The sequence below is a fragment of the Tenrec ecaudatus genome, chromosome 6 (genome assembly GCF_050624435.1).
Source record: "Tenrec ecaudatus isolate mTenEca1 chromosome 6, mTenEca1.hap1, whole genome shotgun sequence".
NCBI classification, from domain to species: domain Eukaryota; kingdom Metazoa; phylum Chordata; class Mammalia; order Afrosoricida; family Tenrecidae; genus Tenrec; species Tenrec ecaudatus.
This window is the reverse complement of record NC_134535.1, coordinates 16994229-17022189: the sequence shown is the minus strand read 5'-3', so window position 1 is coordinate 17022189 and position 27961 is coordinate 16994229. Positions and strand designations below refer to the sequence as shown.

At 50.5% G+C, this 27961-nt stretch overlaps 1 protein-coding gene across 2 annotated transcripts in view; it reads right to left on the bottom strand.

The window, feature by feature from the left end:
• LARGE1 (LARGE xylosyl- and glucuronyltransferase 1) overlaps nucleotides 1-27961 on the bottom strand; it is a 646479-nt gene that overhangs the window by 328898 nt on the left and 289620 nt on the right. For both annotated transcript variants that reach the window (XM_075551019.1, XM_075551018.1), the window contains 2 exons: nucleotides 20576-20658; nucleotides 5225-5348 (listed from right to left, as the gene is read on the bottom strand). In XM_075551019.1, coding sequence (XP_075407134.1) covers nucleotides 5225-5348; nucleotides 20576-20658 — 207 coding nt within the window. The remainder of the gene's footprint in view (nucleotides 1-5224; nucleotides 5349-20575; nucleotides 20659-27961) is intronic.

Below are 27961 nucleotides of genomic sequence, written 5' to 3'. Positions count from 1 at the left end.
CCGTTTGCAAATCTGTACCAACTGGTCACGACAGGGAGAAATGTACCCAGCGGCTGGATTTGTGCATCATCACGCACCGGCCCTTCATAAACTTCCGATTCTTCATCCTCTTTCCTCCAGCACCCACGGATAGAATATGGGGCCCCAGGAGCAGTTCTGAGGAATGCCCTTGCCAACGGCTAGGGGGACTGCGGCATCTGAGGCGCTTCCTGAAAGCCATGGCAGAACCACTCCCCATTCTGCTTCTCCCCCATGCCATCACTGGGGGCTCTTTAACCTTCCCTCTCACCAGTGCACCTCTCAGAGACCCACCCTTCCTCCCCTGCTGCTCTTGGACTGCACCCCAGCTGGTGCAGCCAGAGGAACCCTAGTGGCTCAGTGGTTACTTATTAAGCTGCCATCAGAAAGGGCGGCTCTCTTCTCCTGTAATGGGTGACAGTCTCAGAAACTCACAGGGGCAGTTCTACCCTGTCCTATAAAGTCGCCATGAGCCAGGTTTGTCCCGATGGCAGCGAGTTTTTCTTTTGTTGTTGTTGCACTTGGGTGGGCAGGAAAGGGTGGCTATGGGTTATAAAACAGTATGTTTGCCTATCAGCTGTTTGGGGAAGTTTACGTCCGCCCAGGGGCACTGTGCCTATATCTGAGCCCCCCCCCCCCCCGCACGCACTCTATTTTACATAAAACACGTGTACATGCAGCTTCAAAAAAAATCCATGGAAGTTTTTCTTATCTTTTAATTCCACTTTTCCACGGGCTTTTTAAACCTTCTTCATGCAAGCCATTGTAGGACCACGTGCAGACAAAAACCTGGGGTGTTGGCTCTTAACTATGATGAAGACGCCTTTTCTCTAAATTACCAAGGGTCTTCTCTGCCTTCTTGCTCCATCTTCCCCATGCATCGGAAGCCCCTTCATCCTGATCTTAGGGCTCGCTGTGCATCATTCAGCAAACATTTCCATTGGCCAGGCTTCGCGGAGGATCACCAGACATCTCCTTACCCTCGAAGAGCTTACAGCGTGGCGGAGGCTCATCACACAAAGGCCTGCAGCATCACTGTGCACAGGAGTTTACTGCAGCGATGTCCATCATTCGATTCGAGCATGTAACAAAGGGGGCCACGTGAGAGGCTGAAGGCAGTGGGGGGCTTTCCCTGAGCAGAGTTTAAGCAGAACCTTATGATTAAGTAGCGAGGTGGAGAGGGGGGGATGCATTAGGTCGGAGAAAGCCCTCATGGAAAGATGCTCAGGGGTGGTGGGGGCCCAGCACGTTGGAAGAACCGGTGAGCAAGGTCACAGTGGTAGGACACGAGGACAGGAGGAAGTAGGAGCCTTATGGTGACTCCGTCATGAATGCTGGGCTCCATTCATCTTTTGCTCGAATGTCCTGTGCTTAAGGTGAACATGTACATACAAATGAGCCGTCTAACCACAGAGTCATTCGCAGACTGTTCCCTGACTGGCTTGAGTAGCAGCCCTCTCCCCATGTCCTCCCTGGTTCCGTCCATCTGGTTTCCTGCGCTCCTCAGACTTCTCCCCTTTGGGTTTGCACAAAGGCTGCGCTTTTGGTCCTGAGGACATGCCGGCTGTCGGGGGCACGTGTCTCCTTCATGGTACTGTGGTCTCTTTCTTAGGCGTACCTCTTATTTGGCTGAGAGGGGGTTTCAGGGAGTATTTTGTGTTTCAAGTTGGCTCAGGGCACTGGTCTCTGGAGTTAGTCTTTCAGACCAGTAAGCCTGGCCTTTGTTTAGTTAAAAAAAATTGTTCTACCTTTTTATCAACTCTCATTTAGACCAACCATCTCTTGTGGGCCTCATCACCGTGAGTGGTGGTGGAAGTGGAGCACAACCTAGTTCAAGAACCTTGTGCGTGGCAGATGCGGCTGGGCCTACATCTCATCTGTGAGGAGCAGGCACGGCCCACACCCAGCCAAGCCTCAGAATGAGAGTCCCAGAGTCCTTCAGTGTCGACCGCAACTTGAACTCAAAATTTTTCAACCGGTGACTTATTTCTCAATGCAAGCCCTGGTGGCATAGTGGTTATGTGTTGGACTGCTAGCTGCAAGGTCAGCAGTTCGAAACCACCTGCTGGTTCATGGGAGAAAGAAGAGGCTTTCTATTCCCGTAAAGAGTTACAGTCTCAGAAACTCACAGGAGTTCTCCCCTGTCCTGCAGGGTCACTCTGAGTCGGCGTGGACTCCATGGCAGTGAACTTGTTGATGCTGATGGACTTCTCTCTCTGGGTCCTGTTCACTGCAAGGTAGAGTGTTCAAACCCGGAAAGCATGTGCAGGCTTGCCAGAGGGAAGGAGGACGGTGAACAAGGAGGCAGGCACAGCCTTCTGCACAGATGCAGCGCCGCCTCCCGTGGTTTTTTCCCCACGGTGTCTATGCGGAGACCCTGGGAGACAGAGTGGCTGGCTTTTACCTTAATTAGCGCAGCAATTTGCTAAATTTTGTTTTTCCCTCTTTAAGAGTGTTAATCAATTTTTGCTCCGAATAGATTGGAATGGCACACAAATTACCACGACAATCCCCACATGCTACAGTCGGAATACCTCCGTCAGCTCCAGAGGCTGAAGTATGGGAAAATAAGCCCTCAAACACAGGCTGGCTTCTCCATGATCTGTGGCGGTGAGAAGGTTCTGGAATGAACAGGGAATGGCTCTGTGGAGTTGGGAGCAAGTGCTCGGCTGGGGTGGGTCTCATGCCTGGGTGCTTCCTCCTTTCCCAAGGTGGCTCAAGGCCATGTGTCATGGTACGCCTACAGCAGTGGTTCTCCACCTTCCTAATGCCGAGACCCTTTAACACAGGTCCTCATGTGGTGGCGCCCCACCCCCACCCCAACCGTAAAATTATTTTCATTGCTACTTTGTTACTGTCATTTTGCTACTGTCAGGAATTGGGCGACTCCTGTGAAAGGGTCATTCGACCTCCAAAGGGGTGGCGACCCACAGGCTGAGAACTCCTGGCCTACAGGATTGGAAGCGCCTCTCTGAATAGGAATCTGTTGCATTCACAACACTGACAGAGTACCTACCACGTGTCAGAAACCCAGACAAGAGACCTTAAGAAGACTCGTTGAAGCAGTTTCCCATGTAGAGCACTGGAGACAGACACAGGACCAGAAAAGGCCTCCCTTCTACCTGAAGAAGTCCCCACTCCGGTTTCAGGTGAGCTGGCCATGCAGCAAGGAGGAAGGCCAAGCCAAGAAGATACAGGTGAGCAGGATGCATCACATAAAGAAAACAGCATAAGCAATGGCTGAAAGGTAGGAGAAAGGGCAGAGGGAAACCCAGGTGGCCTCTTGGAGCTAAGTGGTGGAGTAGATTGGGGGAAATGACTGGAGGAAGCGGACTTCCCGCAGTCGGCCTGTAACATCTCAGCTTGGAGGCAAGCCAAGCCACACTGGAAGGGTTCTAAGCAAGGGAGTGATGGGGAGCAAATGGGCCTCAGTTAGTTGCAAGCCTCCGGATCAATAAGAACTTTACTATTCTGCTAACATTATTGCGGATGAAGAAGCCCTGGTGGCACTGTGATTAAGCATCAGGTTGCCATCCCCAAGTCAGCAGCTAGAAGCCACCAGCCGCTCGTTGGGAGACAGACGGGGCTTTCTCCGCCCCTGTGCAGCTACAGTCTGGGACGCTCACAGGACAGTCCTCCCCGTCCTGCAGGGCTGCTGTGAGTCAGCATCCACTCAAGGGCAGTGGGTTCGCTTGGTTCTGTCTTTGACAAGCTCATTCACAGATGAGGGGAATTCCAAATGTCGGTGGTGTGATTAGTCCATCATCTTCGAATCCAATTTCCCCACAAACGTGTGGAAGCCCCTGGTCTATTTATTGTCTAAGAGCCCCGGTGGTGTAGTGACTGCATGGGGCCGCTAACTTCCAGGTCGCCAGTCAGTCACTGCATGGAAGAAAGAGGCGGCTTTCTTCTCCCGCAAAGAGTTACAGACTCAGAGGCAGGTCGACCCTGACCTGAAGGGTCGCTATGAGCTGGCAAGTCTATGAGTGGCAGTGAGTTTGGGTTTGGCATAGTCTCTCCTTTGGGCCTTTTTCCTACCCAGGGCTAATTTCCACCAAGAGAGCTTGCACACAGGGTGACCTCACAATGGCAGAGTGGAACTACTACATAGACTTGCAAGGCTGGGGCCCTTCTTTCAGAAGCAGATGACCAAGGCCTTTCTTCCAGGGTCCCAGGGATCCCTTCTAACCATCACCCTCTCTGGTAGTAGTTGAGTATGTAACTATGCCACCCAGGGTCCTCCCTCCACCCCCACCCTGGGCTGCCCCCCTCTCTAAGTCTGAGAAAATCTTTATGCAGATGAAGAAACAAGACAAAACAAAATCAAGGAGCACAAAAGATAGGCGATTTGCTTTTGTTGTTTCTTGATCAGACCGTGACAATGGGTTCCCAACCAGAGCTGCTCTGAAGTGTGTCTTGAAGCAGAGTTTGAAAGTAAGGATGAACAGGTGCACATGGGTTTTGTTTATTCTAGGGTCTTGTTGCCGCAGGGGGTTCGGCCATGGAACCGCTCACCACAAGGTTGGCAGTTTAAACCTCGCAGCGACAGTGCGGAAGCAAAATGAGGCTGCCTGCTCCCATCAAGATTTGCAGCCTCGGAAACCCACTGGGGCAGTTCTACTCTGTCCTACAGCATTACTGTGCGGTGGTGGCAGTGGGGCAGGGCTGGTGGTTGTTGGGGCCTCAATGATTTGTCACATGCTGCTCATGCAGCACCAGAAGGTGATTTCAATGAAGAATGTGTTTGGGGTAGGAAGCTGGTGCCATGGCTTCAAAGGGTGGGCACTTGTACCTAACACTAACGGACACATAAGAGCTGTGTACGTGGCATGCATTTGTCACCCAGGGATTGCGAGTGGAAACCAGGCATGCCCACCTCTGCGTTCAGCATTTCCCTCCCTGGGTGGCAGAGTTCTCTAGACCATAGGTATACAAGTTCTAGTTCTCCTATGAACCAGGCCAAATGCTCCCAGCCTCTGTGTGTAACCTTGGGGCCTAGGGCCACTCAGTCCACCACGGATTCTGTGCCGATGGAGGCGCTGTGGACACCATCCAGTAACACTGGCAGATTCAGCTGGCAAACCACCTCCCTCCACGGGGGGTTGGGGGGGTTCAGTTGGGACCCAGAGCTCTGATGTGGCCACGGGCTCCTAAATGACGGAGGGTGAAAGGAATTTGCAGGGAGGCGCCCGCCCTGTGCCCGTACCTTGAGCTCCTCGGCGTGGTAGAAGTCCACGCGCACGGCAGGCACCATCCACGTCTGGAAGAGCGTGGCCAGGATCTGCTCGGCGATGGTGTCGGCGATGAGGTGGAAGTGCAGCGGGTTCCGCCTGTGGGGAGCAGAGGAAGCAGCGTGAGGAGGCGGAGGGAAGGTGCCTGGAACCCAGAGGCACAGATGCAGAGGGCCTGGAAGGAGTCCAGGTGCTGCCATGGAAGTATGCCCGGCGCCCAGCCATGGTAGCGCTCACTCAGGAGGGCATCGGAGCCAAGAGTGGAGAGGGCACTTCCCCCAAACTGAGCGTCCCATAGGTGTTGCAACCAAAAATGAGAAAGGACGAAAGCTCATGGCAGCCGATTCATGGCAACTGCCCCACCTGTTGTCAAGGTATGAGTGTTTCCCCGAATCCTCAGTGAAGTGTGAGGAACCAGTGGCTAACCCCTGGTGAGATAGTTAAGGTTTACTGGGCCAACCTGGCCAATAAGCACATGTGGGATTAACTGAAGGGTGAAGAGGTAAATGGCCAGGTGAGCCTCGCTTTTTGAGTTCTCGGGTCTCTTGCTTTGTGATGGTCAGACCAGGGTGCAGCTGCCTTAGCCAGTTCCCTGCTTCAGCTGGCAAGGCTCACTTCCTGCAAGACATCCCTGAGGAGAAGCCACATGAACATATCCCGATGCAGCCCTGGGTGCTGGAGCAGCCGTGTAGAGACCCCTGCCAGCGCTGAGATGCTTACACATTCACTGATTCGACCTTCCTACTGCAGTCGGCATCACTGCATGTGTTTTGTGAGACTGAGGAGGACTCTGTAGTTCGGTGTCAAACAGACGGACTAATGTTGGACTTATGGGCTTGGACAGCACTGGGTTGGGATGCTTTCTTAATGTACACACGCCATTTATATAAAACTCTCTCTTATACATATGAGTTTCTGTGGATTTGTTTCCCTAGTTTACCCAGACTAACACACCTGGAGGCTACTCCTTGGGCATGTCAGCACAAGCACGTGACTGGGGAGTGGATACGGTCGGGAGATGCCTCACACCTGGCAGTGTGAAGCGCTGTCTTCTGCTTGCTCCTCTCGGAGGGACAGCGAGGGAGGAAGATGAACTCATTGGGTCTCCCATCCCTCAGCACTCACAGACCCGAATCCCGATCAGCGAGGCCTGAATGGCACCCAAGAATTCTAATCGAAATGGATTCGTATGGCACTCCAGGAAGCCTGCTGACTCATGGGGCGACGGGTACTCCTGCACCCTTGTGCAGCCCTGGTTTCCATACCAACTCCTCACACCCACAGCCATCTAAGACAGGCTGTCCAGCGGCTGGGCTTCTCTGAGATCCGAGAGTTGTAGCATTGCCAGGCAAATGCCGTCCCGGAACACGACTCCTGCCGGTGTCCTCTTCTACGTGCCAGGATCACAGCCAACTGGGAACACTGGCCACTGGCCACAGTCCCCTGGAGCCTCCATGTCGGTTGGCATCTTCTCTAGTGCCATTGGCCTGTAAATCTGCCCACCAGAGGGCCCCACCTGAGGCCCCTTGAAACCAGGAAGGTCCAGTGACAACCCTCATGACACCACCTGGTTGTGAGTGGCATGCTTGTTCAGTACATTCCTCCGCTAGGCATCAGCTCCAAGGGAACAAGGCACTGTCTTCCACTACTGTATCTTAGCGCCTGCAACAGTGCCTGGTGTATGAAGTAGGTGTTCTAAATGGTGACTGACATGAATAACAAGGTCAAGGTCAAAACGGAAATCATTTTGTCCTCTCTGGCTCTTTTCCCCAGCTGGCTTCCTGCGTGTCCTGCCTGAGTTAAAGGGGCACCACGCACCCAACCGCAGAAGCTAGCAAAGCAAGCGTCCCAGCAATACCCCACAGCCGGTCACCTCCCATGTCCTGCGAGCCCAAACTCAAACTCAAACTCACTGCCATCGAGTCAATGCTGGTTCACAATGAGTCCATAGGACAGGAGAGAACTGAGCCTGTGGTTTCTGAGACTAACTCTTTGGGGGACCAGAGAGCCTCGTCTTTCTCCCCTTCTAAGTGTGGCTTCTAACGTTTGGAGATCCGTGGTGGCTGGCTTTATTCCTTCTCCCGGAACCGGGCCTTGCTCCCTCAATGTCCTTGATCCGATCACATGTGATGTTTCCCAAAGCATCACACAATTCCCTGCTTACTAGATCAGGTACGCAGTCTCACTTCCTGCCTGCAGTTAACATGATAACCTTTAATGATCTCCCTCACCCCATCCACCTTCCAAGCGCATGCCTCCCCACCCCCTCCTTGAACCCTGTATTCCTGGCAGTCTCCTCCCCAGCCCTGTGCATGGCCCACTCCTGCCCGTCTTCAGAACGACTCTGTTGTCACCACATTGAAAGCGTCCCTGCCTCCCTCCTCCATCACCCCCTAGCTCAGCAGTTCTCAACCTGTGGGTCGCAACCCCTTTGGGGGTTGAATGACCCTTTCAGAGGGGTTGCCTGATTCATAACAGTAGCAAAATTACAGTTATGAAGTAGCAAGGAAAGTAATTTTATGGCTGGGGCTCACCACAATATGAGGAACTATACAAAAGGGTCACGGCATGAGGAAGGTTGAGAACCACTGTTCTAGCCCATTCTCCTGACTGTCTTCTTCCTGGTGCACCACACATAACACCGACTCAAAATGGATCAGGGATCTCAATGTGAAGACTGAGATCACTAGATTCTTCAGGGAGAGGCTAAAGAGATGGTGACACCTCTCCTTCAGAAAGGGTGTAGACTTAGCTGGGGGATATGTTGAGAAACAATAGCTTTGTTTTGGGATGGTTTTGTTTTATAAAGTTTCCTTTGACTTTAAAAGTTAAACCTTAGCTGGTATAGATAAGAGCTCTCAACACATGGAATCCAGGATAGATACATCTCTCAGGAACAATAATGGGAATAGTGATACCAATGGGGGTAGGGGGAAGGTGGGGGGGTTGAAGGGAGAGAAAGGGGGAGCCAATCGCAGTGATTGATGCATAACCCATCTCCCCAAGGGGGATGAAGAGCAGGAAGGTGGGTGAAGAGAGACAGCGGGCAGTGTAAAATATGAAAATAATAATAAAGGAGAACGGGGAGGGAGGGAATAAAGAGGAGCTGATCCCAAGGGCTCAGGTAGAAAGGAAATGTTTTGAGAATGATGATGGCAACAAATGTACAAAGGTGCTTGATTATACAACAGATGTACGGATTGTTAGAAGATCTGTAAGAACAGCCAACAAAATGATTTACTAAAAAAATAAATCTTAGAAGAACGTGTGGGGGACATGGTTAAAAAAGCACAAGTAGCAAAAGACAAAAATAGAAAAAATTGGACCATTGATCGTTAGGTTTTGTGTCAATTTGACTGGACCAAGATTCTCAGTGGTTTGGTCATTGAGACCTCCCCAGGATGTGATCTAATATAATTAAATAAACATGATTTGATCTACTGTGAGCAGCCAAGCATGGTGGGAAGAAGAGGGTACAGAGCATCTATTTACTCAGCTCACCGTCCCAATGTGTCCTTGGGGGTGAGGCCTACTTCACACACAGGTAGATGCTGTGGAGAGCTCGTTACTCCTGCTGTCCTGGATCTTGCACCTGGCTCATCAACCTCTGGTTCTCTGGACTTGAACCAATGGCCGGCCCTACTGCCTGCCAATGCTAGGAGCCATCAGTACCTGCCATCTTCCCTGCTGACCTTGGATTCATTTGCTCCCACCAGTCATGGTCTTCTGGGTCCTGCTTCCTGGTTCATCTACTCGAGTCAGGAAGAGCATCCAGTTTGACGTCTGACTCCCAGACTTGAGCCAGACTGAACTATCCGCTGCTACAACTGTGTGAGCCACTTTCTTGAAACATGTGTATCACTCTACGATAAGCGGCAATGGAGGGGGACGTGTCTGACCTCCTCTGGCTTCCCTCATGCCACAAGGCAGGGGGTCAGACCTGTCTCCATGCTCCATATTCCTTTACCTACTCTGATACCAACGGTTCCTCCCACGCCACTCTACCTCTCTGCTGGGTTTGGTAATCCGTTGCAATGGTCCCCAAGCACACACAGACAATACTCATGGGTCAGGGTGGTTGTTAGGGAAGTAAGTAAGTTAGCACAAGTCAAAATCAGCAAACACTAAGGAGAGAGTCATTGGCCTTCTCTGCCAGTAACCAAGTTTCTCTCCAGTTCTCGGTGTCTCAGCCATGTGGCCCCTTGGTTTTTGGTTCCATGAGTCAGAAGCCCAGCTCACCAGCCACGCTGTCCCACAGTTCCATAATCTCAGACCAGACAAGGAGAATGCACCCCATAATCTCAGCATAGCTCCTCTGAGTCTCCCTGCCACCGTCTGTCTAGTCTCAGCAGCCTCTGCTACTTCAGACAGAGATCTTGAACATGCCTTCCAAGGTCCTCCGGGGGTCTCTCCTTTCTCCTGCTGCCTCAAAGAGGGCTCATTCCTTTAGCTGGGGTGCGGTAACGAAAACAGGCCCATCCTCTCTCTGAGTGTTGCACATGCTGTATTTGCAGAGCCCCACAGGGTCATTCGATGGGCGAGACAGAAAGTTGGGTAGAAGAGCCAGAGGAAAAACTTCACTCCAACACACACTGGTTTTGCTTCTCTAGAGAACCCAGCCTAAACACAGGACGGCATGAAAAGGAATTTCTTTTGTTCATCATGGACGTTACCCCAAAAAAGTATAAAGGCAACCTAGAGAATGGGAGAAAACGAGTTCCAGAAATCCCCTTCGCCACTGCAGGTCTAGCAGGTTATTGTCCACCTGTCCTCTCGCCGCTAGCCTGTAAGCTATCCACAGCAGCGAGTCTCGAGCTCCACAAAGTACCTGCTCCCTGGCTGACTGCTCTATCCATCTAGCGGGCTAGCCACTGCGGTGGTTAGCCAGGCTTGTCTTCACACTGCCGCCTCTTCTTGGGCCCGTTACATGGTGCCAAGGTCACTGCTTTCAGCCTTCATTTCTCAAGGACTCAGAGGAAGCCACTTCGCTGGGCCAGGTGCCCTTCGTAGGTCCCACTGATTCCTGAGCTCAGTACTCATCCCAGTGGGTTGGGCTGCAGTGGACTGATTATTGGAGCTTGTCTGTCCTCGGCAAGATGATGCTTTATCATCAGGACCTGTAATTTGTTAATAATCTCACACCTAGATTATTGCATTCTCTGCGTGTCTCCCACCAGTAATTGTTTATTGACCGAATAAATAAAGAGATGAGTGCATGAGTGCATAATTATTCAAAGAAACAGACATATCCCCACACAATTTGATGCAATTAGCAGGATGTTAGATGTAGAGAGTCTTTTGTGGTCCACCGACAAGCCTGGAAATGACTCTAAATTCTTTCCCTTCAACCCTCAGAACTAGAAATATGCATCCACGGAAAACAAGGACTGACATTTCCCGGCCTCCTCTGTAGACGGGCATGGCCACATGTCCAAGTTCTGGCCAACATGGAAGGATAAGTCAATTTCTGGGAACTGTGGCCCAAGGGAGGGCGCAGCACGCTGTGCAGCTGTTTCCTTCTCACCGCCTACCAGGGGGAGAAGATGCACTAGGGGCCGAGGCCAGAATGATCCATAGGGTGTTCGCTGGGTGAGAGATGGCGGCCACCAATTGTGGCCACCCTTGGAAGAGCATCTACGGCTCAGGAAGAACCCGATGCCGCTGGACTTCCCTTCTCCGTGAGCAGGGCTTTGGTCGTATTTCTCAGGCAGCTCTTACCGCTGGAGGGGAAGAACCGTTTTAAGGAATGAAACAACCACAGTCAAAGAACACCATAGAGTCCCTTGAGCAGATTCCTACTGATGATGCTCCCACGGGTGTCAGGGTAGAAGTGGGAGCCACATCATTGTGCAGGATTAGATCGCCAGGCCTTTCTTCAGACGTACCGCTGGTTGGACTCAAACTTGCAATCTTTTTGTTAGAAATGCATCAAGTACATAAAAACAAACGCGCTGCCATCAAGCCGATACTGACTCACAGCACCCCCTATGGGATAAGGCAGAACCGGCCCTGTGGGTTTCCAAGACGACAACTCTTCACAGCAGTAGAAAACTTCCTCTTTCTCCTGCAGCGTGGTTGGTGGTTTCAAACAGGTGACCTCGAGGTCAGCAGCCCAACTCGTAACCACTGAGCCACCAGGGCTCCTTGTAAAGCCCTTACAGGCTGGTTTAAATGCTGTTGTTGTCACGGGGCCATCCGAGTTGGTTCCGGCTCATAGTGACTCTAAGTACATGATCATGAAACAATGCCAGTCCTGCGTCAGCCCCACCATTGTGCTGATGTTTGAGCCCATTTCTGCAGCCACTGTGTCCACCCATCTTGTCAAGGCCCTTCCTTTAAAAGAAAAAATATATATATATATTTTTCTGTCCCTCTACTTTATCAAGCCTGCTATCCTTCTCCAAGGTCTGGCCTCTCCTGATAATGTGTCCCAAGGACGTGCTTTCATGGTGGGCCCCACAAATTCCAATATATGACTCAAAGGCTCTCTGTCCACGACCTTCCGCCTCTCTTGTCGGTTCAAATACAAGTGGATGTGAAGGACACATTTACCACCAATTAATTTTACAGACTGAAGAACCACGAGAGGAATGATGTCCTCAACCTGTGACCCAATGCCATTGCGTTCCACAGCAGCCTAGCAGATGGAAGAGTCTTGGACAGCAAGCCAACAGTCATACGTGCGGAAGCACAGCTTCAGCCCCATGCGGACAGGCTGGTTGGGGTCCTGAGCCACAAGGAGTCCACAGGGCAGGCCTGGTCCAGCTGGAGACATCCAGCGGGTTCTGTGGACGGATCAGAACTGAAGGAGGAAGTGGCCGTGCGCTTCATCTTCAGTGGAGCCTGCAGCCTCTGCTCTTAATGAGGCCCACTCCCGCTGCCTCTGGTTTCCTTAACTGCTCCCCGGCTCCAGGATGGGAGGCAATAAATATGGTAATACAAAGAGGCAGTGATGATCCAACCACAGCCCCCTTCCTTCCTCTCCCTGCTTCCTTTGCTGGGGACGAGCCACAGCGTCTAGAAGGCACTCCAAGGCCTGTTTTCTTATTAACAAGCACAGGGACCTGGGAGCTGAAATAATCCTTAATTATTCAGTTGACGATGGAATGACAATTTCAGAAGGAAGAGTCTGTGGCTACAACATGGATGCTCCGAGGGTCCACGACACAGGAGAGACTGAGCAGAAGTCCTGTCAGAACAATCCAGCAGCCAGAGCCAGGGCTCTGCGGCACGCGTTGCTGGTTGGTGCGGTCATGCGGTCTTGGTGGTACCTTGATATTCTTGCTTTGTTAGGAGCCATCAGGCTGGCTCCGGCTCATAGTGACGCCACACGGTCCAGCGCCAGCCTCGCAAATGTTCCGACTCCTGAGCCCACTGGTGCAGCTGCTGCGTCAAGTCATCCCGTGGGGGGAGGGGGGTTCCTCTTTCCCTGACCTCAGCTCTAGTCAAGCAGGATGTCCTTCTCCAGAAGCCGGTCTCTGAGGACCACACGCCCAAAGCACGCAAGGTGAAGTCTCCCCATCCCTGCCTCGAAGGAGAACTACGGTTGCACTTCTTCCACGGCAGCTCCGTCTGTCCTCTTAGCAGTCTCTGGTACTTTCAACATTCCTCTCCAGCACCACCGTTCAAAGGCATCGCATCTTCTTCGATCTTTATTCAGTGTCCCACGTTCACAGGCATCTCTTTGGAGATCTACAGCGAGGCTCTCGGGTCGGCCGGAAAGTAAGACAAAGCTCGAAAGGGGCATAGGAATTTGCCAAGAACCCCCAAGCTCTTAAGCCATTGGCAAAGACACAGCCAGGACCCAAGTCTGTCAGTTTTACTCAAAATCCATTAGTTTGTACATAGGATCGCTTTGAGTGAGAGTCAACTCAACGGGCCCCACCGATCACCACCACCACGTGTTGCCCTGCTAATCTAGAAACGGCGGCTGTCGTTTCTCCGAGGCTGGGTAAGAGACAGGAGAGTTAGATGCGGCCCCTGGGCACAGACGCGGTTTCATTTGTCATGGTTTTCAGGGCCACAGTCGCAACGGATAGACAGGACACAGCAACAGCAAGAACAAATTAAATAAAATCTTGTACGACACCGCTTGGTGCATCAAAAGAGGGGAATAATCCAGCTTCTTTCTACAAACACGGGGGTGGGGGGAGTGAGTAAGCGGAACACTCTCGCAAACAACGATTACATTTTCACAGGCGGCTCCACGTCCCTGCCGAGGAGGTACACACGTACTGACTACCCACATATGGTTTCCCTCTGCTCACTAAGAACAAGGTGTCTTCCAAGAGCAGTAACAGTTCCCAGTTTATGTGCCATCTGAGCTGGGAGGTACAGACACCTCCCGCCTTGGATTTTTCTTGGACTGCCTTCCAGCTTGGGAACGCTGCCTTCTCTGGTTCAACTCTGGCTCCATCAACTTTGTATACCATGCTGCTTTTTCTCGGTTTCTGTTTTGAAAGTCACTCTATTGGGGGCTCGTACAACCCTTATCATTATCCATCTATCCACCCATGGTGTCAAGCACATTTGTACATTTCTTCCAAGTAGATCATGACTTTGTGGCTCGTTGTAAAGTCTGCAACCGTGGACGACACAGGAGGGGTTTCAAAAAGTTCACGGGAAAATGGAATGAAAAAAAAATCACCGTTCCCCCCCACAACTCTTTGGAAGCCCCACTGATACATACAGACAAGGCAAGACCAAGGTTAGGCCACCTCTGTGACCACCAGTCCAACACAGCGGGCAACAATTCCACGTCTGTGTCTTTGCTGTTAGTCTTTCCCTCACTCACAGCCGTTAGTAGATCCAGCTCCATGGGGCCGTCGGGAGCACGTCCACAGCTGTAATCTTTCCAAGAGCAGATGGCCTCATCTCCCTAGCTGACACTCCCCCTTCAGGGCCAGCATTCTCACACACACACACACACGCACACACGGCCACCAGAGCTCCCTGCATTCACACACACGAGCACCTTCTTGTGTCTTGGATTGGATGGCATACTGAGTTTTGCTACCATCTGTCTGCCAGTCTGTCTGCGGGGGCTTGTAGGCTGCTACCATGCTGGAAACTATGCCACCTGTGTTTCCAATACCGACAGGATCTCCCTGGTGAACAGGCGTCAACTGTGCCCAGGTGAATGTGCTGCCACCGAGTGGGCTCCGACTCAGGACAGAGTAGAACTGCCCTGGTGGATTTCTGAGACTGTAACTCTTTAGGGGACTCGAAGGCTTCCTCTTTCTCCTGAGGAATAGCTGGTAATTTTGAACTGCCGACCTTGTGGTTGGCAGCCCATTGCATTAGACCACCAGGGCTAGGGACCAAAAAAAAAAGCCCTGGTGATGAACTTCTGAAAATTCATCCTTGAACATCCCAAGGACCTGCACAAGCAAATGTGGCGAAGACAGCTGATGATGCCCAGTTATTACAAGATATAGCATCTGAGTCTTAAAGGCTTGAAGTTAAACAAGCAGCCATCTAGCAGGAAAGGCACAAAGCCCACATGGAAGAAGCACACCAGCCTGTGTGATTATGAGGTGTCAATGGGATCAGGTATCAAGCATCAGAAGACCCCAAATAAATGATCATATTGATGTAAGTGCAGTGGGGTCTGTGTGGAGACCCAAAGCCCATCTGTAGACAATTGGACATCCCCTCACAGAGCATCACAAGGAAGGGATGAGCCAGCCAGGGTGCAGTGTAGCACTGACAGTATAGCTTCCTCTCCCCCCACTATCATGACTCCAGTTCTACCTGACACATCTGGTTAGATCAGAGCATGTACACTGGTACAGATAAGAGCTCTCAACACATGGAATCCAGGACAGATAAACCCCCTCAGGAACAATAATGGGAGTAGTGATACCATGAGGGTAGGGGGAAGGTGTGGGGGAGACAAAGGGAGAACCGTTCACCATGGTCGATGTGTAACTCTGCCCCCTCCCCCAACCAGGGGGGATGAACAACAGAAACGTGGATGAAGGAAGACACCAGATTGTATAAGATATGAAAATAATAATAATTTGTAATTTATCAGGGGTCGTGAGGGTGGGTGAGGGAGGGCAAAAGAGGAGCTGAGACTAGGGGCTGAAGTAGAAAAAATGCTTTGAAAAGGATGATGGCAACCTCTGTACAAATACGCTTGATACAGTAGAAGTATGGATGGCGATAAGAGCTCCAAGAGCCCCCAATGACATAAATGACAAAATAAAGAAAACCCCAAAGATCACCACAGAAGTTCAGAAGCTGAACTCCTGAGATCGGAAAGCCTTCAAAAACCCACTGGACAGGAGCACACCAGCAAGGGCGAAGACGGACAGGACCAGGGGGCGGCCTGAGCCCAAGTCAACCTGGCCTCAGTCAAGAACAATGATGCACATCCCTAAATTGTGTTGCCCTCGCCCTGCATCTTACTTTGAAATTGTATGGCCCTCATGTTAGATCCCAAGCACAGGTCCGTGTTAAACATGCCCTGAAAAGCACATGGGTTACCAGAAAAGGATGCTCCAGGATGGATTGTGCTTGCCTTTGATTATTATAGAAATCTTAGGACTATAAACCGCACTTCATTCAGGACTTTTTTTTAAATAGTAAGAATAATCTTTTTAGGATGGTGTCCCTAAAGTTCCCATAGAGTAGCAAGGGCTGTGACATCCTTGCTGGGACATTACTTCCCCAGAGGTCACAACAATTTGTTGAGCTGCCATCAGCGCTTCAGCGTGTCTGGGTCATCCCGTCACCACCTTTGAGAAGGAGCAGTGGGCCCCACCCCCCCGGTGTGTGCTGCAGAAGTGAAATGGATTTGATATAACCAAGTGAGCCTTAAATGAAAACTTGCTGAGAACCCTGTCAAGAAAGTAAATCTAATGACTGTAATTAACAAAGAAAGCCCGGAGAAGCATCCTGCCCCTCTATTATTATATTATTATTTAATGTTAGGAAGGTACTTCATTTGTCAAAGTATTATACAATCATGCATTAGTTAATCAGTGCCTCTTCTCCCCCCGCCCCTCCCCCAAAAAAGTGCTCGGGAGACAAGGAAGTTATTTATAGCTGGGCTTTCTAAGCAGAAAACTCTTTCCAAGGTCCTTTTGTCTTGTTATCGTCACTCATTATCACCAACATGTCCATTCACAGAAGCACTCTTATGTGAAGCATTTCAGGCCGGGGATGGATTCAGGCAGAGGGCCTTTGGTCCACGTCATCCTAGAAGATCAAGCAGTCGGGACGGGGCGGCAGAGTCTTCCTAACCGACATGAGGAGCTGGCTTTCTTCTCCCGTCCCCAGGCTGCCACAATCTCATGCAGGCAGGCCGTCAGCAGTGATAAGAACACTGATGCTATTTTTAAACGCACCATCTTGGTGCTAGGCCGCTACCGTAGGAGTACCAGTTGACACTCCATCGGCTTCTTGCAATCCCCCCACCACAGCGGAGGTCTGATTTGCAGCTAAAGCAGCAGTAATCATAGCTACCCCCAACCCCCGCAACGCCACCAGAGGGTTTTGTGACCTGAAAACGTGCCATAATTGAAAAACACAGAATACCTGAATATCTGTAATTGTGCAAATATCCGTTTCTCAAAAGTGGGCTTTCTGTTTCTCTTAGGGCGGGACCCGAGTTCTTTCAAGAAGACAAGTCATAAATAGAATAAAAGCCTGGGAACCGCGTGTCGCGGGCGATGGCTCACCCACAAAACACCTGGTTTCAAGTTGCCTAGGAAGGCTGCAGAACCACAAAGCATTTCAGTGGCACAGAAGCTCTGCCAGTGCGACAAGGGCATCTCAAGCCTACTGCCAGGAGTGGGGTTCAAACACCAACCTGCCCGGCCCTCCTCAGATGTAGGAACAGCCCGCAATGCCAGCCGGGTAGAGTGCTCAGGAGGATCTGCAGGACACTGACTGACCGGCAGAGGCTGACCACCCACTTCTGGGTTGACTCTTCTCCGCCTCTCCCCTCGCACTCTGAGAGAGCAGGGGATCTGACGGTTTGCGAGCTTACCACGAATGGGGGCTTGGCACACGAACCACCAGCTCTCTCTTCATGTTATTGGTGGTGGAACAAAGAACAATTAGGCGCATGACAGCGACCAGGGGTGTACAACACAGACTGTGCAATCAATGTCATTCCGCTAGGCATGCAGAAATGGCAAATGCTTTCTGGAAGCATCTTAAACAGAAACACCCAGATGAGCTCAGGCCAGAGTAGAATGAAATAAATGGCATCTTAGCCTAAGTGCTGGGGTATCAGGTGGCGCAGGGGTTATGCAGTGGGCTGCTAACCAGAAGCTCAGCAGTTTGAAACCTCCAGGGATTCCTTGGGAGAAAGAAGGGGCTGTCTACTCCTCTTAGAGTTACAGTCTCAGAAACTCAGAAACCCTGTCCTTTAGGGTCACCAAGAGGTGGCGCCGACTCAATGGCAGTGAGTTTTCGAAGTGTTGAGGCAATAGGAGTCAGCAAAATCTAACCGAAGTCTAAAGTGTGAAAATCACCTGTTGAAAAGAGTGTCAAAATGGGAACTGGCTGAATAAATGACCCTGAGCTTATGAATGGTGTCCTCCCAGAGGAGCCTGCGGCGAGTCTATCATTCAGGTCTGGTACTTGGCTACGGTATATGGGTGGCCTGGAGACAAGTAAAGCACAGTCGATGCCCCCAGCAGACCCAGCGTCCACTGGGCTAGAGTATAATGAATAGGTGAATAGCAAACCCGCTGCCATATGCTACCCAAACTCATGGTGACTCCTGGGGCTACTGAGTAGAACTGTGCTTCAGCGGTTTTCAATGACTTTGATCTTTTGAAAGGACATTCCCAAGCCCTTCTCAGGTTCCTCTGGATCAGCAGTTCTTAACCTGTGGGTCACGACCCCTTTGGGGGTTGAACGACCCTTTCCCAGGAGTCGCTTGATTCAAAACAGTAGCAAAATTCCAGTGATGAAGTAGCAATTTAATGGTTGGGGCAGGGGGAGAGATTCACCACCACATGAGGAACTGTATGAAAGGGTCGCAGCAGTAGGAAGGTTGAGAGCCACTGCTGTGGATGGATTCGAGCTGTAAATCTTTTGGTTAGTAGCTGAGTCGAGTGCTGAATCTTTTTTACTATCCAGGCACTCCAGAAAAAGTCCAGAGACTGGAAGAGATGGAGAGGATCCCCCCACCTCTACCCAACCTGACTGACGGCTATGGGAGGGTTTCCCATTAGAAATCAAGGCTATGTGAAGTCTGTGGTGACAGACAAGAGGCAGGACACACCATGGAGGCAGTGGGAGCTGAGACAGCTCAGTGCACTGGGAGCATGAAACGACGGAGAAGAGAGGAGACCGAGGCTGGGACAGGGTGTCTGTGTGCCTTCCTAATGAGGAACCTGCTTGCTTCCCTCGATAAGGAGAACCCACTGAAAGGTGCAGAGAGATCAGATTTTCAAACCTGAAGTATCACTCTGGCTTCAGAGAATATGGAGCTTGAGGTCTTCAGGTTTTGTGCCAATGTGTCTGGAGCAAGATTCCCAGTGGCTTGTCAGTTAAGATCCAGACTTTCCCCATGTAGAGATCTTAACACAGTGCAATTCCCTCCTTAATGGGATGAGCAGCTCTTCAGTTGTGGGACTAGCAGGGTGGGGTGTGACACCCTTTCTCACATCCACAGCCCTCCAACAGGCCATCGATTAAAAAGAAGCTTCCTCAGGGCTGTGGCCTGCTTCCAACATACGTGGATGCTGTGAGAAAGCCTGCTTGCTTTTTTTGCCTGGATCTGAATCCTGCATCCAACTCATGGACCTAACAGTCTTGGGACACAGGCCAACAGTCTGCCATATTGCCTGGTGATCCTGGGAGTCATGAGCAACCTACTCACTGTGGATTCACTCATTTCTGCAGCCACAAGTTTTATCCGCTGACTTTGGATTCATTAACTTCTGCAGCCACCAGCCTGTCATCTAGTTGCTGATCTTTGGTTGATCAGCCTCTGTAGTTACAAGAGTCAGGAGAAGCCTCCAGACCGATATCTGACTCAATGATGTGGAACCTGCCTAGATTTGGAATTGCCTGCTTCTACAACTGTTTAAACCCTTAATATAAATTTCTCTCTCTCTCTCTCTCTCTCTCTCTCTCTCTATATATATATATATATATATATATATATATATACATACACACACATATACATATATACATATATATGATAGATAACAGGCAGAACACACCATGGAGACAGCAGTGTATATATAAAACTCTCTCTATATACATGTATGTGTATATATAAGTGTGTGTACATGTATATATACATACATATATAGAGAGATATTTATATATAGGTTCTAGACAACTCAATCTAAGACAGAGTTGAAGAAGCCAAAGGGGACTGGCAGGGAGGCCAAGTGCAGGTGCGAGTGTGCAGCCCTGAGCTTTAAGGGTGCGGAAAGGGAATGGAAAAGAAGACTATTTAAGAAGAAACATGAAGAGACAATGGTAATAGAAGGAGACTAAGAGACATGGGGAGAGTCAAAGAATCCTGATTTCTTGTAGGGTTAGCAGGAGGGAGGTCCTGGCCATTACACTCTCTACCATTTTTGTATATGCCCCTTAATCACAAGTGTGGTCCACTTAATGCTACCAGGCTAAACTCTGACAGCTCTTATGGTTGTGCCAACTTCTCAGAACCTTCTGGATCCATCCTGTTGGCAGTAGCTATTGACACGTTTCATCCCAATCAAGGGATAATGAGGCAATGGCCAGCACTCTGGACTCCAACCAGGTGTTAGCTAAGTAGGGTGTATAGCCATGAAAACAGGGCAATGTTGAAAGTCAAAAGCCCATGAGAGAGCAGGAACACAAGGCAGGTGTCTAATCTGATGAAGAGGGAAGTACTGTAACTTCAAGGTAGAAGAGGAATCCAGCCTAGGGATGGGCTCCAATGGCATTCCCTTCGGGACGGGACACTGTTTTCATTTATACGTAAAGCAGAGCTTTACCCAGAGGTGTGAGGGCCACAGTGAAAGAGTGAGCAATCCACTGACAGGATACACGCCCAGGGGTGCTTTGGCAGGGGAAGCAGATTAGGAAATTCAAGCTCGATGGCCAGGTGGCAGGGTGGTGTGTGTGTCCTTGAATGGCCCGCTAGCTCCCTTTGTAAGTGCCGCAAGACAGCACCGAATTGCTGCTCTCCAGCATTCACATAACCATCTCCCCCAGGGCCGCAGACCCCAAGTACATTCCCAGGGCAGCTTGAGCAAAGAATGAGAACTCGGACTCTTTTCTTAAGGACTCCCCAAAAAAATGTGGAGATGGCCAGTCAGTCCGGACACCAGCCCGCAGGGAACAGGGGTCACTCTTACCTGTGGAACAAGACGGACTTGACCAAGGTGACGACATCTCGGCTAGCGTTGTATCCAGCGCAGACGATAGCAACGTGGATCGTCTGGGGAGAGAAGAGAATGGAGGAAGCAGTTACTCGGCTGGAAGGAGGCCTGCCTTGCGGTCCACCCCACCGACGGGAGAGGAAAATCACCCTGCTTTCTTGTTGGGGCGATTAGGAAACAAAGGGCACAGTCGGCAGCTGTGGAAAATAACTCGAGACGGTTTTATTAAGGCCTTTTTAATCGGTTTATGAAGCCATCATCATTTGGAAACCATTAAGGCGCTTTTCAATTACATGTTGGGGACGAGAGAAATGGTGATGGGCTCAAACAGGCAAACGGTGCATCTCCTGCCCCCCAGCTGAAGGACAATGACAGCTGTGAACAAGCACGAACACAGCCACACATCCCCGAGGATGAACTCACTGGCAATTGAGGCTCTCACACCGAGAAGCCGCGGCCGGGAATTTGTGAGACGTTCTCAGGCGATGGCTTGGATTGGGATCAATGTTGTTTAACTTTTCACTGTGAATCGGGAGCGGTTTACAGAGCTGATCGGTTTCCCGTTGAGCCATCTGTAGACACTTTGTTCCGGATCGTGGACTGCCATCCCCACCCGGAAACTTCATCTATTCCAGGGCCTCCCTAAGCGCCTGCTTTCCTTCCTCTTTTTTTCCTAAACCTTCTGGAATTTGTACATGGCACAATGCTACCTGTCTGATCTCAAATGGTTGACTATTCTAAGATGTGTGTACCTACCCAGTCTTACTGTCCCCCTCAGACCTCTTGTTTGGCTGAAAACTGAGTCACGGGGAGTTACGTTTGTTCCCAGACCTGAAGGGTGATGAAGGGTCCCGAGTCTCAGAAGTCCCACTTGTTTCTATCTCACCAATAAGCCTGATATTTTTCTTATTATGATTTTGAGGATTTTGTTTTTAAATAATTAAATCATTTGATTGGGGGCTTGTAAAACTCTTATCACAATCCACACATACATCCATTGTGTCAAGCACTTTTGTATATTGGTTTCCCTCATCATTCCCAAACATTTGCTTTCTACTTGAGCCCTTGGTATCAGCTCCCCATTTCCACCCTCTCTCCCTGAACCCTTGATAATTTATAAATTATTATTATCTTGTCATATCTTACACCCTCCAACGTCTCCCTTCACCCACTTCTCGCTGTCCATCCTCCAGGGAGGAGGTTGTATGTCGATCCTTGTAATCAGTTCCCCCTTTCTCCCTCACCCTCCTGGTATCACCACTCTCACCACTGGTCCTGAAAGGATCATCCGCCCTGGATTCCTTGTGTTTCCAGTTCCTATCTGTACCAGTGTACATCCTCTGGTCCAGCTGGATTTGTTTCAGCCCTACTCTAGCCAAGACCTTCTAAGGGGGTCCCTTTCCAGGCAGTTGGTAGTGGTAGCTGGGCACCAGCTAGTTCTTCAGGTCTCAAGGTTGTGGAGACTGATGTCCAAGTGGATTGTTACTAGGTGTCTTCAATATTCACCACTCTCTTTCGCACCAGACAAGGAGAGACCCGTAATTGCACATAAGCTGGTCACTTGCAAACTTTTTTTTCCCACTCACAAACTTTTAAGGCCCCAGTCACTACTCACCAAAGTGGGATGCAGAACACTGTCTTTGTGGACTGTGTTACACTAAATGAACTTGGTGTCCCCCCAGGCCATGGTCCTGAGCCCGCAAACCCAGCAACTCATTCATCGAGGTGTTTGGTTTTGCCAAAGAAGTTTTCCTAACTTTTACACCCGAGATGCTCCAGGAATCGATGCATTTGATTAGTCGTGCTAGGGAAGAATACGGGGGTATCATAGATCGACCACAGAACAAACAAACCTGTCTTGGAAGAAGTACAGCCAGAATGTTTCCTACAGGCAAGGATGGCGAGACTTCATCTCACGTGCTATGGACACGTGGTCAGCAGAGACTGGTCCCTGGAGCAGGACACCAGAAGGGCAGCTAACAGGAAGAGCCTGGACAAGATGGATTTGGCAGAGGGCTGCGTCAAGGGCTCGGACGTAAGGACAATGGTGAGGATGGCACAGGACCGAGTGGTGGCTCCCGCTATTGTACACAGGATAGCTAGCTGTGCGTCAGAACCCACTCCACAGCACCTACAATAACACACCAGTCTCGGTATACAGGCCACAAAGGTAAATACACACACACACAGCCGTTCTCTCTCAGACCTTTATATCTTCTCAGGTTCATTCTCACTCGCTCTCCCCCGTCCACGCAGCCTGTAGGTAGATCCATGCATCTATTTGTAGAGGGGAACGCCTGCAGAATTGCGTGCATTGTAGTATTTCCTTCTGCTGCCTTGAACTCTGGCACTCAGCCCAGCGTCTGCCCTTGCCTCCACAATGTGAGGCTCACCTCCCGCTTAGTGTATGAGGCCTTTCCCAGGGGTCGCCTAATTAATCACAGTAGAAAAATGACAGTGATGAAATAGCAATGAAAATAATGTCAGGGTTGGGGAGGTCACCACCACATAAGGAATCGTGTGAAAGGGTCTCAGCATTAGGAAGGTTGGGAACCATTGCTCTGGGGTAAAGCGGAACCACCCTGTGCATTTCTGAGACTCTACTCTGTACAGGAGTAGAAAGCCCTGTCTTGCTCCTGCAGAGCGGCTGGTGGTTTCAAACTGCTGACCTCGTAGTTAGCAGCCCACTATATCACGAAGGCTCCTATCCACCACGGTATTTTGCAGGTTCATGTATGTGAGGAAATGTCTCCCAGATTCCCCATCACGCAGTGTTTCGTGGAACACAGCATGCAGCACAATGCACCTACCATTCTTCCACGGATGGGCCTGGAGGTTATTTCAACGCTCTTGCTACTGTGACAAGAGCGGCTGTGCGTGTGCATCTCTCTGCTTGTTGTGGCTCGTTGTTCCAGGACGTGGACACTGAGAATGATTGCTGGGTCATCTGGTAGTTTTACTTCCAAGCTTCCAAGCAGTGCCCTTTGCCACAGTGGTTGCACCACTTTATAGTCTCGTCACCAATGTATGGGGTCCCAGTCTCTCCATACAGAGTAGGGCCGATCCCATACCAGCTAAAGAGACCCTTGAGCACCTAAGGGTACCCTCTGGGGTATCACTGATAGAAAGTCAAACTGTCGGGACCGAAGGCACATTCACTAGAGGTCATCTTAGCCAAGTCACCGAAAGCCTGGGCTCTGGCCATGAATCTTGGCTCTGCCCTTCAAGGGGAAACGACTCGGGAGAAGCTGCAGTGTCAGTTGCAACCTAAGAGATGTCTCTTGCACGATGATGTGTGGATCCGTGAGGGCGGAAGTGGTAAGGGTGGAACACCGTGCTTGACTCAGTGCATTCCAACAACAGGAAGGCGACTCTCAAGATTAGAGTTTCCCAAATGCGGCGACACCCTCATTTTCCATGAAGGAATGACTGGTGTCAAAGACAGTTGCCTCCTCAAGCTCACAAGGCGACCTGGCAGGTCTCACTGCCGCCCCCCCCCTCCACCCGCCCCCTCAGTGGCTGCTAAGCCCCTTTGCTCTGTCCCTCCTTGTCCCATACATGGATGTAACACGTTCTGTTTGACTCGGGTAGATCCCTGCATGAGGCACGTGGTCTCCATTTGACTACGAACCAAACGGTTGGCATTTCGGATGCATCCAGCAGTTATGATAGAAAGGTCTGCTGGTTTGCATCTGTAACGATTTAAAACAAAAGCCTGTTGGCATCCAATCGATTCCAACTCCTATCGACCCTCTGGGCCAGAGGAGAACTGCTCCATGATGGGACTTCCAGGGCAGCAATCTGTACGCATACCAGCAGCTACATGGCCTTCCCATGGAGTCACTGGGGGGTTCCAACCGCAGGTGACAGCCACGGAAAGGCTACAGAAAAGTTCAAGCCTCTAATAACATATGGTTGCCGCAAATTGTAATCAATTCGAGGGCAATGGGTTCGATTTTTCTTTCTTTAAAAAAAAATGTGGACTATGACTTGACCCCAAAGAAAAGGGCCACATAGGCTCTCCTGCACAGAAGTCAACGTGCCTCGCTCACAGCAGGTCCAAGAATGGGGAGCTCATCTTGCTCCATTTTGTCCCCTCCTCCCAACTACCAGCCCAGCCTTGTTCTGTCCTGGTGGTACTGTCAACAAAGGCCTTCTGTCCCGCACTGACTACTTGGAACCAAAGGACAGCCTGTCTCGATGCCAATCCTTGTTCATCAGGGCTACCCACCACCATTCCTTCTAGGACACAGCACCGAGACCCCCCCTCTCCTCCTCATCATCACAGGGCTGCTGCTTCCTGGCCACTCCCCCGCCAGCTTTCAGGACAGTAGCCTGTGATTCCCATGTCCTCTTTGCCACTGCCCATGCTGGCACCACACAGGAAGTGTCACCATTCTACCTGCCGACATCACCAGAGAAAGTTTGACTAGTCCACTGGCTGACATCACCGCCCAAAGTCTAACCACTCTCCTTTCTGACACGGCCACAAAAAGTCCAGCATCTACCTCCCGACATCACCATACAAGTTGTCTAACCACTCAACTTCCAGGCTTCTCCACAGAAGGTTAACAAGGGACGCTACCTCCTGACGTCACATGGGAAGTTTAACCAACTGTGGACACACCATCCGACAGCCTCTTCCGTTCTTCCATGACCTTCGCCATTCCAGGGACCACCTGGGCCACCCATGTCCAGTGCCAGGAGATTGGGCTTTGTCTTCATCTGAAATCTTATTCTCTCAGAAATTCGGAAACTGCATACACGCTTACTCTCACCTGGAGGGTTTCCACAGCCTGGCACTCACGGCACCAACTTTTTACCCTCTGTGGAAGTTCCTACAGAGCCCAGCCTGTCAACCCCTGTTCTGATGGCCCCACTGTATCTCGGCGATTCAGAAACGTCACCTTTGTGCACACCTGCAGCGTCCCCACAGCCCAATACCCACTATGCTTACTCTTCACCCTCCCTGGAAGGTCTGCACAACCCACTCTATCAGCCTCTGCCTCACTGGTCCCTGTTCTCTGGTCTCCGCTACTGCTCACTGAACCAGCTCTTCACTGCTCTAAGCCCCCCTTCTCTCTGCTTTTGATAGGCAACCCCCTACCCCAGCGTCGGGGCTGCAATATACATCTCTGCTCTTGAACGGGAAGTCCGGAAGAAAGGTGAGGGGCTTGAAAGACTAACTGTATATGAGCAATGACCGCAGGGCAAGCACTCTGCTTGATTCTTGACACGGCCCATCCCAGTTACGTCTCATCGCCATAGGACGCAGCCCAGGATTACGATTTCAGTATTGTAGGCCAGGGAACGGAGGCTTTCAGAGATGGGGCAATTCACCCTGGCTGCACATCACACGCATCCAGGATCCTTAAAAATATCTATCTGCGCCCTGCCCCACTCTAAAAGCAATGAACTCACAATCTCTAAGGGAGTCCCTGGAACGGATGGACGCTCAACTGCTAGCTGAAAGGTTGGTGGGGACAACCCACTGAGAGGTCCCTCGGGAGACTGGTCTGGTGGTGATTTGGAATGATCACAGTCTTGAATTGCCCATGGGGCAGTTCTACTCTGCAGAGATGGCATCAAAGTTGGCTTGATGGTGACGATCACCAGGTAACCATCGACGGTTGCTGTGAGTTGGAATCAACTTGATGGCAGTGGGTTTGGTTTTGGGGTTTACTGGAGGGGACAAGGAGACCCTGTGCTACTGGCATCTGGTGGGTGTCTGTGTTAGTCCGTGGTGACTAGAAAAACAAACCCAGGCAGACTCACATGTGTATAAGAAAGAGCTTTCTATAGAGAGAAATGGTATATTAAGAAAACATCCTAGCCCAGTCCAAATGAAGTTCATTAGACTGATATTGACCCATATGTCTGATGCCAGTCTATACATTCCTCTTCAGACTTACGCAACATATGCAATGACACCAGATGCAGGAAGGCCACAGGCCAGTGGGTGCAAAATCTTGTGGATTCAGTGGTGGTGGAAGCATCTCAGTGCTGGCAGGGATCTCCATGTGGCTCCTCCAGCTCCAGGGCTCTGGCTCCATCAGCTTGGCTCCATGTGTCTTGTTAGCAGGAAGACGAAGCAGAGAGTGAGTGGGGGTCTGCCTCCAGTGAAGGAATTATCTCCTTCACACCTCCAAAATGAGGTCATCAAACTGCGGATTGATTGACAGGCTAGACTCCACCTCTTTGCAAGTTGACATATTATGTAATTGCCACAATGTCTTCTAAATAACCAAGTGTATAAGACAACTTCCAACCTCAACAAAGAACTACCCATAGCCATCAAGTTGATTCCAACTCATAGCATCCCTACGGAGGGTTTCAGAGGCTCCAAGGCTTTACAAGAGTAGGATAGCCTCATCTTCCTCCTGCTGAGTGACTGGTGGGTTCGAACTGCCGGCCTTGAAGTTAGTAGTGAAATGCGTATCCAATAATGTCACCATGGTTATTTCCCAACAAATAACAGCCTGCCCCAAGTGTCAAGAGCGCTGCTGTAGAGTAACCTTGTTGTTGGGAAGGATAATGGGTGAAGAAACAGGCTGGGGATAAAGACTCTGTGTTCCTGCCTCTGGGATTCTAATGTTAATTTTCCTGAGTCTAACATATGCACATCCTAATGTCTCCACCTGTAATATGAAGATGTCATCGTTTATCTTTGGATAATACTTTCAAAAGACTCGGAATGAAAGATCGTGATGCGCATGTCACCTTTGAGGCCACAGTTGAGAGGGAAATGAACAGGAACAGGATGACAAATGAAGAGACATAGCCCGGCAGGCTGGTCAAAAGCACACGGGCTCAGGTTCTTCTGAACCACAAATATTTGAACAAGCAGCCTCGGAGATAATAAACTTTGTCTTGGTTTCAGGGTTCAGGGACTTCCTAAAGTGGGCCCATCAAATGGAAACGCAGGCACGCACGCTCTCAAACATTTTACATAATTTTCCAATCTCCTTAGCTTCATCCTGTACACCTGCCGCCATGAATAAATTCATCAGCTGGAGCAGTAGCAGCGGGCCGCTGCTATTCCAGGAGAAGTGGAAAACTGGAGCACAGTCAATGCATTCTGGGAGTTTGGGGTCATCCAAAGTGCTGTGGGCGCAGAAGTGAAGGGGTGTGGAGTGGTGGTCGGGGAGGCTGGGTGAGTGGGGAACAGAGATGACTATTCCTTGTAAGAATAGGGTCCCCCAAATGGTCTTATCGCCATAAGTAGGTTTGGAGGCTCTGGAATCCATGCTTTCAAGTTTCTGGGGTTGGTGGGTTAAAGGTGGCCACGAAGACTTGGATATGATCGCATGGAAAGATGCTGTAACCTCTCACCTAAACCTTCTTCCCTTCACCATGCAACTG